Source organism: Ambystoma mexicanum, chromosome 5q (assembly GCF_040938575.1).
Source record: "Ambystoma mexicanum isolate Mex_15411 chromosome 5q, UKY_AmexF1_1, whole genome shotgun sequence".
NCBI lineage: Eukaryota > Metazoa > Chordata > Amphibia > Caudata > Ambystomatidae > Ambystoma > Ambystoma mexicanum.
Genome location: NC_090933.1, coordinates 81366277 through 81380680, shown reverse-complemented (window position 1 = coordinate 81380680; position 14404 = coordinate 81366277). Strand labels below are relative to the sequence as shown.

Genomic DNA, 14404 nt, shown 5'->3' with positions numbered 1-14404 from the left:
TTGGATCTAGGTGCAAAGAAGATTTTGTAGCCGTCAGGAAGGAGAGTGTCAAAGCTTGTGACGGAGCTGGCCATGAACCATGTCTCGGTGAGACCAAGGACGTCGAGGTAGAGTTATTCCAGGAGACGGCAGATGTCAGAGGAGTATTTGACCGCTGAGCAAGAGTTAAGCATGGCGAGGTGGAGAAGCTTGCCATCCTTGAAAGACTGCCAGGGAGGGGTACAAATCAGCGGTATTCCCTGTGGAGGTTTAGAAGGAGCCTGAGGGGGGACAGAGGAGGTAGAAGGAGAGGGCAAGGTAGCCGAGGCGATCGAGGAGGGTGCCAGAGTAGTGGCAGTGGGTGGAGTCAAGGAAGCCGCAGAAGGGGAAGAAGGGATAGCGGGAGAGCAAAGGAAATTGATAAGGCGCGGGAAGCGTCTATCAAAGAGGAGGAGTAGGTTGGTCTGGGGACCTTGGACCAAAATGGTGCCATTGAGGTAAACATTGATGATGACCTTAAAGGAGTGGAAGGAGGTCAGGAGGGCCTCCCACCAGGTGCTACCATTAATGGGAGAGGAGGAGTAAGGAGCGAGCACAGAGACCATATGAATAGTCCATAGGTCTGGCGAAGGAATGACAGAGGGTGTCAGTGAGGGTCTGTCTGGAGGAAGCGCTAGTGTAGGTATCAGCGATAGAGAGGCCAGGGTTGGAGACCAGGATATCCTTTTTGAACTTCTTCCTACCAGATTTAATGAGAAGGACAGGATAGTCAATAGAGTAGCAGTTAGAGAAGATGGGAGAAACAGAGAGCACCATAGGTGAAGTGGAGCGGGTGGGGGACAGAGGTGGGAATGGGTATGGAATAAGGGAAGAGCGGAAGGGGGTGGGGACACTAGGGTAGATCACACGGGGGTGCAAGCAGAAGAGCAGAAAAGACAAGCACAGAGGGAAAGATGAAGCACAATTCCAACCACTGGGCACAGGCAAATTCAAAATATGCAGGGCAGATGGAAAAGCACAGTGGGCCACTAGGCACAGGCAAATTCAAAATATGCAGGGCAGATGGAAAAGCACAGTGGGCCACTAGGCACAGGCAAATTCAAAATATGCAGGGCAGATGGAAAAGCACAGTGGGCCACTAGGCACAGGCAAATTCAAAATGTGCAGACCAGACGGAAAAGCACAGTGGGCAACTAGACACAGGTTGCCTAAAAGAGAGTGGAAGTCCAGATGGGCAGAGACGAAAAGGAATGTCGACAGTGTAGGAAGTGTTGATAGGTAGACGACTATCTTACAGACTGCAAGGAAGCCAATTGCCTCAGAGGCCTTGTTGAGTGCAGAGTCACGACCACAAGGGAAGCAATAGAGTGTAGGGGCAGACACCCAGGCAGCGGACAGGGAGCAGACAGGGCCTTCGCTGTGGGCCTTATTGGATTGGCCTGGCTCCCGCCTCCCGGTGCCACCAGTTGGCTAAAGAAGTAACAGAGGAAGCCAATGGTGGCGGCTCAGGCCCAGGCTGTAAGGAGAGTCCAGAAAAAGTGCAGCCCCCTTGGAAGGGGGCGAGGGGGCATCATGGCCAGAGTCACACTTGGCAAAATAAAATAACTGGATAAAGAAAACATTACATCTGACAACAATGGATAAATAACACCTTCAGGTAGACATTTCTTTGGCTGGTTTACATGGTTTACATGTATCAAAAGATTTTCTTTAGTAGTGAGGGAGATTTGTACCAATATGTTAATCTCTAAATTCCTATATAGGTTCTGCTGATGTAGTAACAACTGATGCCTTTTCCTCTGCTGCATATAGAAAAATCTTTCCCAAGGATTGTCTTTGATAACGTTTAGTCATCCCTTGATCCTTGATGTTTCCCTACATCCAGAGCAGGCACATTCATGACTTCTGATCAGAAATGATTTCAGATCTGATGGTTTGTGAACATTCTGCGGTCTTGCCTTCCTTAGTTACCAGAATATCAGCCTCGTCTATCAGATTATATCTCAGATCCTACCTCCTGAGTTCTAGGCAGAGAACAAAGACATTTTTCCATTTATCCATTTTCACCTTCAGAAAGTCATCATAGACATAAATCCTCTTTCCTTCATGGCTTACAGTTTTTAGTGTGTTGGATGATGACCCTTTAGGTGCCTATACTGAAAAAAGTAAATATGAACGGTCAGTATACATCCTTGTTGGAAGGGTTCTGTAGGGGGATCCCTTTGAGCACAATGGACCTCTAGAAGGGGACCAAAAGGCAGCGATTTTATTGAAGCCCACAGGGTATTTCTCCTCCTTTTCCACTGGCACTCTGAATAGGCATATATTGTCCCAGCGACTTTAGTCTTCCAATTTGGTGTTAGCCAAGGTCAACTGAGCCACCCTATATTGCAATTGTTACAGTCCCTCAAGTCTATCCTCCACATTGACACTGTGTACTCTACAACAGTGATATAAGTATTTATGCCTTCACATCATCTTACATACTCTAAAGTTCAGTGTGGGTATCAGTCGTTCTCAATATGATAGCATCCACAATATAGGGCAGCCATCTGGGCCATCACTTTCTCAAGTACGAATTGAAGGATGGTGCTTGTCTCCCAAGCATTAGATGGCTTGATAAGTTGTGCCGATCCCAGATGATCAGATGCACATGATGTCATATTGCTGGAGAAAGTCTGGGCTGGAGCCTGCATGGTGTTTAGCCAAAGAAGTGCACATGGAAGGGATATGAAAATGTTAATCTATGACAGCAGAATCTATTGAAAAGCCTTATTAGGTACCAAAGGTGTGAGAGTAGTCTGTGAGGAATGACTTCAAACAGTGTGAAGCCTTTTTACAAAGAGGGTAGGTTTTGGAACCCTTGAGGAGGTTATGAGTTTAACATCAGTACCAGTACAACACAAGGGATTACATGCAAGCTGCAGGCATGTAAGTGATGTAAAATGACTTCAGAAAACCTACATTAATGAATGGGGGTCATGTTCAATGTGCATTTAATCAACAAAATAAATCCAGTATTCTTGCTCATCATCGTTCCCTGAAGTAATTTTAGATGGCCACCACATGCAGAACCGCTGCCCTCTTTCAAAGATGAGTCACTGCAGCCCAGTGCACTGTTCATTGTGGCACTGGGCATTTTACAAGGCACATTTCCCATCTTTATTCAAGACAGTACAGTCAGTGGTAAGCCTTCTTTTAAGTATTATGCTGTCTGACACTCACAGCTGAAATCTGCACCATTCCACTGAGTTTTCCTTTGACAGCTGTTAGGCAAAGAGCACCCAAAGATCACAATGCATCAACGAGAATGCTGCAGACAGCTGAGGGCCAGTGTTTGGGAGTGCACAACCTCAGAAAGGATAGCATAGCGAATCAGTGTAAAATGTGAGCATGCGACCCATGCAGCTATGGGCCACCATCCCAACTAAACTCAAAATGGCATTGGTCATAGCCAAATATGTGGGATTCACTCATGTGCTACATGATTTCGACCATGAAGCACACCATTCATACCTTCATATTAGCGGGTTTCTCTGCCTTAGGTGTAGGGGGGATGAGCAGCTTTATGAGAAGGTGGTCATGGCACTTGGCTCTCATGCAACATACCCCTCCAATTCCCACTTTGCACAGGCCGTTTAGTAGAACATCTTCGGTTAGAGTATTTCTGATGACACATCTGCCCTCCCCACAGGAGTTTGATGCTTATAAACCTTTGTTTGTGACTGAGCAAAGGAGGGCTGAGAGAGATTAGAATATTAGTTAACATAATGTACTCATTATAGAAACTCTAGTCCTTAATCCTTTTCGATTTTCACTATCTGGTAGTAGGCTCAGGTATATGAAAAATGAATGCAGGTGTTACTGGTGAGTTTTTCTTTCTTTACTTTCTCCATTACTGTTTTGCTTGTTTGTAAGATGACTTTCTTTGTCTGCTTTTATGGTTCTCATCAAACTTGTATTGCATTTATCACTAACTTTCCACTGTCTTCTCTCCTTTGTCTCTTTCTTCCATTCTTTTTCTTCTATATCCCCCCACCCCACCCCCCCAAAAAGATGTGGCAATGGCTTAATAAGAAGGTAAACCGATTGGCAGATTCCTTTTCTAGATTGTACACTGCATGGGGGTTTTCTTTCCATTCTGCTTTAACTATTTTGGTGCTTTTTCTTAATTTTGGCATTAGGGACACTAGTGTAACACACATCCTGCTTTTGTGTTGTGCAAACTACTAAAGATCTGCTCCCGCAGTTAAATACTCCTTCAAATGCGACAAAGTTTTGTGTTTTTTTCCCAAGAACCATGACATTGTGCCATTTTGACAAGTATCAAGTATGATAATGGCTTGTGTTCCCTTTTCCTCATTTCTTACTCAAAGCAACAATATATGTCTAAAATGAATTAACTAGTGGAAAAGCCTGTGTACACTGGTTCATGTGTGTAAAGGAAGACATTGTCAGTGTAAATATATTAGGTGGTGTATTGTAATGTAATTTATGTTAATAGAAAAAAACATGCTGTAAAAGAACTTGCTCATTTTATGTGGAGGAGTAGTAACCTCAAAAGAAATCTCACAGAATCTGTTGAAAGTTCAACATAGTACATACAGACAATTGTTGTATCTGCTCCTTATTGTCTTGAATTCTACTTACGGATTTTGAACTCAAATATATAATGTTGAGGGATGTCATAGTAATACAATTCATGTGAAGCATGATTCGAAGTAGATATGAGATCATAAAATAAAGTCAAATACATTTTAAAATATATATATGAAGACCATTGATATAATAAATACCAAGAATTATTACAATGAATAATTACATAATACATAAGTACATTGAAAAACAAAGTATTTTATTTTGTTACAGAAATAGTGCTTAATTAAATGAATTTCTGTTTGTTTTTTTTAAAAAAATGTACATTTTATTTTACATTTATAAAGCGCACAAAACCCTCGGACATTACAGCGTTGCATGCAACTTGAAGTATGCCGTAAAGTGGTATCCCATGTTTCGGGCTTTTCTGCAGCTAATTCTATGTTCTCATTGTTGAAATACACATTCTGTTCACCTGGAATATGAACTTGAAGTCTTATTGTTGTATGCGTAAGGCAACACAGCTACCTCTAGTGGCGATAGCGGCAGGACGGCTTCAGACAAACATACATCTGGCCTGTTTATTATATAGAATGATAATCGCATGTGTAGGACCGTAATCACCCAACACTGTTGTTGGTCACATGTATAATAATTTGTAGGCACATATTTCTTTGGTACAATTTGAGATCGATAGCGGCATGGTGAGGAGAGTTTAGAAGCAATAATCTCTAGGGCATAATATATTCTATGATTATATGAAACTCACACCATCACTTTCTCACCAGCCTTGGATCATTGTATCTAAAGCATACTTGATCAGCCAATTTATTTTGTTCAGCTATTTTTATCTGCTTGAGAATTTGTAATATATGTCCAGTGCTGGCCATCCCCTAATACTTTTTTAAAAACTGAATATCAATTTAATCTGCAAATGAATATGACTAATGTTAGTTTATTTACCTCTTGTCCAGTGTTAATAGCTGCAGTTCAGCTTCCTCAGCAGTGAACGTAGGGGTACCAGTGGCCATTTCGGTCTGTAATGTGTGGATGCAGCCCTCTGACCGAGGTTGTTGGCACACCCAGTTTTAGAGGTTCAAGTATCCCCCAGGCCATAGCGGCTATTCGCCAATGAAGTTAGTCGTTGTTGCTCTAAAGACATATGCTATTCTACTCTTTGATCATTTGTGTCACTGTCCGCCCCTTTACCCCCACTCCCCTCCCTCTGTGTTCATCTTTGTTACTGCTGGCATTGAGCATCTGTATCAGAACAGCCATTAACCATCTGTGCAAGAAATCAATGTTTCATATATCTGTTTTCAGGAAAGGGGAGAAAAGACTTTGGGTTCAGTTTGCAAGGTTGTTCAGACTGGGTACACCTATATACATGCTAAAAACCAAATAGTTTAAGAAGTTATTTATTCTATCATGGGAATCTCCTCAGCTGGTAGATAATGAGTTGGTTAGCATGGTTGTTAGTCTTATGTATTCACAAGAGAACATAGGATCTTTACGTGTTGTATCTTTAGTGTTCATAACACAGGTCTTGCCCTAATATTCAATATGCAGTACTTCACAGATGCCTAGAGTCTATCCAGCCTACCTACAGTGTGTCATGTTCTGTAACAATGATCATTAACCCACTAGCAAAAGGGTTCGTAAGAGAACTATGTTATGAACCAATAATAAATGGCCTCCAATGCAGCCATAAGCATGCGTTAAAAGAGCTTTATTATTTTTCTCATTTGTCTGAAATTACCTTTGCCCAACGGGTTGTGTGATAGTGTCTTTCTTGTCACCACAGAGTTTTTTGACTTGAGGTAGTTGTATGTTTCTCTCCAATTACTGGAGATTCCCCCTTCTTTCCCATCAATTCTAAAAGCGGTACAAGGTGTTGGGAATTAAGTCTTCAACTATAGCCTTTGCATGATCCCCAGAACCTTTTACTTTTCTGAACTAGTTTGTTGCCTTTTTCCTGTAGTGAGTCCGAATCTGAGGCCTCATTATGGATGCAACTATGTGTTATTTGCCACTTGAGATACTTTAAGCCTCTCAGAGGGATTCCCCAAAGGAAGCCCGCTAAGCTTGACACCCCATAGAAGACAGGGCAGGCAGGATTCTACTCTGGGTGACCCCTCTTGGCGTGCAGGCAATCCCTAAACAGGGATATATGCTATCCTCCTTTGTTTCAGGAACCGAATAATGTCAGTTACATTGGAGTTAAATTGGATAATAACTTTCCAATTCCTGCAGTAACCGCTGGTTTTAGGGCACCGTATACATGAGAGAGCAGAAAATAGACCCACCTGCCTGGTTGTGTGGTGGCAAAATACCTAATCTGTCTTATTACCAGGGAAGAGAGTAGCCTGCAGAGCTTCGGAGGATGAGACCTCATCCAGGGAGGTGTGGCAAGTTTGACGCACGCACCTTGGTATGGTAGATTGAGATGCGGTCAAGCCCGTGGGATGCATGGCAGCCTTGCCGAGACACAGGCCTGTGAAGCCAGGCCCCAGAGAGTCTCAAGTAACGGCAGGCGCTGAGCAGCAAACAAGAGGCACGACAAGGAACCAACCCTGAAGCACTGCAGAAAGACCGTGGGAAGTCAGACTCGGACTGAAAATAGGAGCTGTGTCGACCTACTGACACTGCCTATCTGGAGGAGCACCACATATTGACGGAAGGTACACAGAAATGCCCAAAAATAACCCAAGGCAGAGTGAGAGAAACCAAACCCCAGGTGGGGTGAGGGAATCCAGACCCAAATGTGGGGCTTCAGGAAATCCCAAAGGTGGGCTGTGAGGGAATCCAGACCCCAAGGCGGGGTGTGAGGGAATCCAGACCCCAAGGTGGGGTATGAGATACAAGACTGCAGGGAGAGGTAAAGAGCAGGAGTTGGCTGACTGGTGAAAGTACCACAAGAGCCCTTGGTGGGGAGCCAAAGGAGAGTACCTGATGTGGATGTATGTTCATAAGGTGGTTCAGGGGGGTTGCCCAAGGTTGAGGAAAACCAGAGACTGAGCCTCTGGCAATACAGGGAGAAAGAAACTAACCAAAAACCTACCTGCAGTCTGAGGGGAAGGTTGATTGATTAGGGCCAAGAAACCTGGACAGCTTCGGTTTTGAGTACTCAAAATAAAGAAACATTTAACACAAAATGCCATCTATCTTGACCATCTCCCAATTCTGACTTGCCACAGAAGCTAGTGTCAACCTAGGTTAGTAACCTTACCTAGTTGGCTGTGTTTACTCCACTGGTTGGTGGCAGCGTGATTTAGTTTGGGAACATTGACCTGTTCCCCTAGCCCCTAGACAGTTCTTTTGCAGTGGATAATCCTGTACGAGTTTGTGGAGGTGGTTTATTTGGGCGACTACCCAGTATGGTTGGAGTAGAGGCACAGACGCACCCATGCCAAGGCTCTCATTTGGTAGCAGTGGACGAGCAACCAATGCTGAGACTCACAGGGAGGTGATGCAGGCTGGTTCTTAGGTACAGTGAATCCCCAAGCCCCCACAAAGGAATGTCTACATACTATGTTATGCGACAACTGTGAGAGGTCAGAAATGAGGCGGACACAAGGTTGTCATATTCTCTTTAAAAGATATTTATTGAACAAAAATGATTTGGGAAAATACCCTTCTAGCCCTATTCTAAAGAGGAACTTCCCGAACTATAAACTAAAGCCAAGGGTCTGTCTGTGTCAGGACGTCTGTAACTGAAAAGCAGTCTTTGTGTCCAAAACGTCCTATCCTGTCCCTCACACTATAAACAAAACAACAAAGGGTGGAAGGAAATGTCTTTAACTTAATGTTCGTAAAAATGGTTCGAAACCAAAAGAATCAACTCCAACAAAATGTTCTCCAATGTAAAGGCCCTGGGATCCAGAGGATGTTCCCCTTCCTCTGGCTTATTAAACGGATGGCAAAAATGTCTCTTTAGCCAACAGTTCCTTTGTTTCTTCAGTGGACTGGCAAAGTTCTTGTTCAAGCAAAATGTTCTGTAATAGTCTTTCTGTAGACTTTCTTGTAACTTTTCAGATTACAGATTACCTGGTACATTCCCAAACCAGCATTCTTTGTACAATTCCAGCTGCTCGGTGTACTTGCCTGCCAGGACTTCTCTGTATGGTTTTTAGATTTCCTTCTATGCTCCCCAGCCAGGAATCTTGATATCATTTCTGCTGCCTGGTGTACTCGTGAGCCAGGTCTTTCTTTACACGTTTCACAATTCTTTGGTTATCACAGTTCTTTGCTTATATCACAGCAGCATATGCCTTGAGGTGCTTGGCAGATCTGTCTATGGTCACATTTACTTAACTTCTCCCCGCATTGGCATCTCGTGTACTTATACTTAATTGGAGTTTAATTTTGTATTTTGCCTTGTCTGTATTCAAACATTCTATTTATTGCGTATTGAATGTGTACTTTGCCTTGACTGCATTCAAACAAACTTTGTGTTGTTTCTCCATCAGCACTCTTGCACCATTCATACACTAGTTAGCATGCTATTCGGAATGCCCCTGGGTTCCCAGCTGCTTTGGGCAGACTCACCGGTTCCTTCCAGTGTCTCCAGTGCTGCTTGCGCTGTTGCGGTGTGGCTCCTTCACCTGCTTTACCGGCTAGAGTGTGCGGCCAGTCCGCCAGCGTCCTGTGCGGCTTTGCAGTCAGATGCCAGCTTTCTTCAGCCCTGACTGGAGAACGCTGCTTGCTTGTGAGGCCCGACCTCCAGGAGCTTCTGCGCAGCTCCCAGTGTCTCAATGGCCCTTCTGGTTAACACGCCATGTCTCTCCTCCTGTCCCAGCGGCCTTCTCCGTTTCGCCAGCCCGGTCATTGTACCTTGTGTTCGTGAGCATGGGTGGCAACGTCTGCTCCTGCTCTGCTCAATACACCACACGCTCTGTTACAGCTTGCACATGAATCTCTTTCCTTGGCTTCCCTTTCAGTAAGGAAGCCAGTGTCAACTTTTGGCTGTAGCACCCTGCTAAGGCCCATGGGGTCCCCCTTCTTTCTGGAGGGGCCAGGCTTGTCCTGTTGGCTTCTCTAAGCTCCCCTTTGGCAGTTTGGGAGCAAGAGTTCCCCTCTCTTCTGGTCTAAACAGCAGTTAGAAATTCTTTCTTTCTGTCACACGAATTCTGGAGCCAGGTCCTCCAGGAAGGTCCTCTCACACACTTCCTGAGTCTTTCTACCTTTTTATATTGGTTCTGGCCAGAAGGATTTGGGGAAGGATTAGACTGCTGACAGTGGGAAGTGATCATCATTACTCCTCTCTTCGTCCCAGTGTCCTGGGGATTGTGGGAATAGTAGTCCCTTTTTGAGATTGTTGTCTAAATGTTTGCCATGGCTTTTAAAGTCAAGCTATGTTTGGAAGAAGAGTATGAGAAGCTGGGAAAGTGTCTTTCATAATTTTACAAGGCCGGTTAGTTGAGAGTTGGCCTTTGGGATGTGACCAATGCTTTCCATTATTCTATATGTGTGAAAGGGGGAAGATATCACAATGGACCATTGGTACAAATGGTGGATTTATCCGGAAAGGGGGATACCGCGTCCCACCAGATGGACTCAGGGTATCTCCCTGGAGGCTGTCTTTCCCCCCCCCCCCCCATGTGATCCTCACTTATACAGCCGCCCGCAGGATCAGGATCAGGTAGCGACTGCCGCCCCTTGCCGCATGGGAGGTGGTCACCACTGGGAAAGACGGTGATGAGCTCATCGATATTCATCACGGAACACAGGTATTTTATTAAACAAGATGGGTTCAGAAAATATATACATTTCTGATGTTTGGCAATCTGCTTAGAATCACATGCTGTGCATAGTCTGGCATCCAGTGGTAATCACAGAGTATTGCATCTTGTCTTTCGAGAATCGAAAGGGGACGTCGACATGGGCATGCCTGTAACACTATCCCTACGTGATGTGTAGTGTACCCAAGATCCCTCGCGCGTCGAGGTCCCTCAGATTGTTTTGTTCCGCCCAGATAACTGGTCGCCCTTATGCAGAGTTTGTTAAGAACATTGCTATTGTCCTACGACCTTTGGTCGGATTATTCTATAAAGATATTGAAATCACCCCTCCCGTCCCTTGTCTCGATGGCTGGTTCCAGTTTCCGCCAAAGACCTGCGAGATTTGGTGGAAGGTGATCCTGTCGGCGTTGCCGACCACGTGGCCGGGCCTTCGCCGGCCTATACAGTAGGGAGAGTGGGGTCGGGTGGACATTTCTTTAAACTGAAAATGCCTTTCCCTTTCTTCCCTCTTTCCCAGTTGGTCTTAGTCACTCTGTGTAACCTCAGCTATGGAGAGGACTCCATTTAGATTTTGCCCTATTTGTAAAAGCAAATTCCCATGGAAGGACAAGCACAGACGGTTAACCGGTGCTTGCCGCTCGATCATAAAGAGGAAGGGTGTGCGGCCTGTAAGCTCCTCCACCCCAAGACCTTGAAGGAGCGTAGAGTAATGGGTGAGGGGCCTACGGTATGTCCAAAGCCGGGACTTCTGCCGCTACCGACGAATGTGACGGCGGTGAGAGTGACTATCAAGCCTCCGAACCGGAGGTTGTTGACCTTTCGACAGAACGCTCACGTTCCGCATCGTCTGTCCCCGGCCCCGATAAGCACAGCATAAGCTCTGCTATGGGGAAGTCACACCCCGGCGACAAAGACAGACATGTGCATGACACTAAGCACACAACCCCTAGCCTTACTTCGACTACGAAAAAAAAGACTTCAGCGCCAACGGGTGCATCAGGAACTCCGGTGATCCCCGCCAATCGCTGAGATCAGCAGCCCTCCCTGCAGCCGCATGCACGCCTAGCGACTGGGCAGTCAAAGACTACAAAGGGCGCTACCCCAAAAACACACAGTTCTGCCGACGCGCATCACAAGAAAGCGTACGGCGATGACAAACTTAACACCGCCAAAAATTACAGCACTGCCGGAAAAGGTGGCCGAAACAAACTCCCGTACAATCAGACGTACCTACGCGCCTCCCGACTAGTGAGGACGTCGAGGTCAACCAGCCTGGCAAGAATTGTGGCCGTCGATGCCCATACACGGCAGGCTAGAGACTCTCCGAAAGGCTCTGTAAGACCCAAAAATCTGTCGAGATCTAAGGATAGCGTTCAGAAGTTGAGAGAGAGACACAAGGCTACCCCACCTTCATCGGTCCCGACAGAGAACTTCTCTGAAGGAGAGGAAGGAATTTCTTTGACTTTAAGGCACAGATCTCTACGTTTTTCGACGGAAGGGAGTGCTAGGGACATTTTTTCGATGGAAGACTACCAAAGAGACACCTTTCCACCCATAGACCGTTCTAGGTCATCGGTATGGACGAGGGAAAAGTTTGAGGACTGCATAGAAAGGCTGGACAAGTTTGTTTCACATGCAGAAAGAATGCCTAGGGAGGAAAGCCATGCTAACCCTATATCTACATTCCCAAGGCTTTTTGACCCCTCTTTAGAGGACATATTTAATTATGACCTTACTGAAGAAGACAATATACCAGTCAAGGTACTGGAGAATCCTTTCTATAATGAGGAGGAAAATGAACCCATTGGATATGAGCCCATGGAAGATAAACCTATTGAAGGCTCGGGGGAGGACCCAGATGTGGGTGACCCTCAACCATGACAGTCCTCCAGAGCCACAAGACGCAGATCCAGATATTATGGTTTTGGACTCTGCTCAGAACACCCCTATAAGAAATCCCTCTCCTATTGATGATCAACTAACATTTAATGTAATGTTACGTAAAGCGGCTGATCATTTTAAGATTGCCAATGCAGAGGCAACACCTGAAGCCGACTTCGTTGAGGATATACTCAAGGAGAAGCCACCAACCAGTCAAGCCATTCCCCTCCTCAATTCGATTAAAAAAACACCTGGTTTCGTCTTTGTCTACACCGACTCTTACAAGAGGTGTAAATTCAAGAATTGAAAAGCTCTTCCGCCCTTCCCCATCAGACCCTCTATATATTAGAGGTCATTCCACTCCAGATTCTTTGGTGGTTACTACCACAAGAAAAAGAGCAGGGGTTCCTTTATCAACAGGCGAGGCCCCCCCTGACAAGGAGGGGAAAAGGCTTTATGCACTGGGTAAAAGAATTACCACCTCGGCAGCATAATCTACGCGTATCGCCAATAACGCTACTCTATTGGCTAGTTATGCAGATGCGCAATATGCTGCAATACAAGAAGGCCTACAAGAGGCTCCAGAACCTCTACGGACCCGCCTACTTACCACAGTCTCTGAAGGTAGGCAAGTTAACCCGAGCATTTTAAAGAACACTTTGGACTCTGCCGAGACAGTCAGCCGAACACTCCCTCAGGGCATTCTCCTCAAAAGACCTGCTTGGCTTCGCAATTCAGGTTTTAAACCAGAAACGCAAGCGTCTCTTATAAACAAACCTGTGGAGGAATCCAACTTGTTTGGAAAGGCGGTCGATGAGGCCTTAGACGGCGAAAAAAGAACATGAAACCCTAAAAAGTTTGGACCAAATTACTCGGAGACCTTTCACAAGGCGAAGATTTGGAAACAGAAGGTTTTTTCGTGGCCAACACTCCACCCATCAACAATATCCTTCAGGAAACAACTGGAACACTCCACAAGGGACCAATACTTACAATACCCTGTACCCCGAGAGGGGACAGCAGCGTGCTAAGGGAAGAGGCAGGAACCCAACCCCCAGAGGTTCTCCTGCTTAAGGCTCCAAGTGTCTCGAAGATTTGGGTCCCCTCCCATGCCTCTCCGGTCGGGGGCCGGTTGACATCATTCCTAAAAGCATAGGAGGGAATAACCATGGACCAATGGGTACTAAAAACCATAGCCCAAGCGTACTGTGTAGATTTCAACCATTCCCCAAAATATAGACCACCACGTCAACAAAGACCAACACCAGAACATCTGCGCATACTTCTTCAAGAAGTCAAGATACTGGAACAGAAAGGAGCCATAGAGGTCGTAACTCTATCACATGTAAAGGTGGGTATTTATTCAGTGTACTTCCTTGTACCCAAAAAGGATCTAAGCATGTGTCCTGTTCTAGATCTGCGCCCAGAGAACAAGTTTGTAAAACCACAAACATTTTCCATGGTCACCCTGCAGAAAGTAATTCCGCTGCTCTCACAGGGGGATTTCATGGCAACTATGGATATGAAAGATGCATACTTTCATATTTCGATGTTGCCAGCGCACAGAAAGTACCTCATGTTTATGATACAGAACAAACACTATCAGTTCAAGGTACTACCCTTTGGCATAGCATCTGCACCAAGGGTGTTTACAAAGGTGCTAGCAGTAGCGGCAGCACACCTGCACAGGCATTCCATCCCAGTATATCCTTACCTCGACGACTGGCTCTCAACAGAGGACTTTTACGAGATGTGTCTGTCAAATACCCAGAAGACAATAGACCTTTTATTCAGCCTGGGATTCTCTATCAACAAGAAGAAATCGAGCTTAGACTCCAGTACAGTCAAACAATTCCTAGGGGCTCTAATTCGAACAAAGGGTGGTCTCGTCTTCCCCTCCAACGAGATGGTTCAAAACATGTTATTTCAGATCACTCACTATGTTGCCAGTCGAGAGGTGACAGTGTGCAAGGCTATGCGTCTGCTAGGAATGATGGTGGCATGTATCTATTTAGTTCCCCACGTGCGCCTGCGCCCAATGCAAGAGTGGCTAAGCTACCAGTGGTGTTAGGCCAACGGACAGTGGGACGATTTAGTAGTGGTCTCGGCTGCCCTAGTTCTCTCGCTGCGGTGCTGGTCAAGGAAAAACCTCATGAAAGGGAATCCTTCACCACCCCCGCAGTGGAAGCAGACAGCAAGCAGAGTTT

At 45.5% G+C, this 14404-nt stretch overlaps 1 protein-coding gene across 4 annotated transcripts in view; it reads left to right on the top strand.

Annotated features, from left to right (window-relative positions):
• The window catches only part of TMEM245 (transmembrane protein 245), a 956632-nt gene that overhangs the window by 302347 nt on the left and 639881 nt on the right, over positions 1-14404 (top strand). For 2 of the 4 annotated variants that reach the window (XM_069620552.1, XM_069620550.1), the window contains exon 7: positions 4036-4059. The exons of the other annotated variants lie outside the window; for them this stretch is intronic. In XM_069620552.1, the coding sequence (XP_069476653.1) occupies positions 4036-4059 (24 nt within the window). The remainder of the gene's footprint in view (positions 1-4035; positions 4060-14404) is intronic. 4 annotated transcript variants of the gene reach the window in all.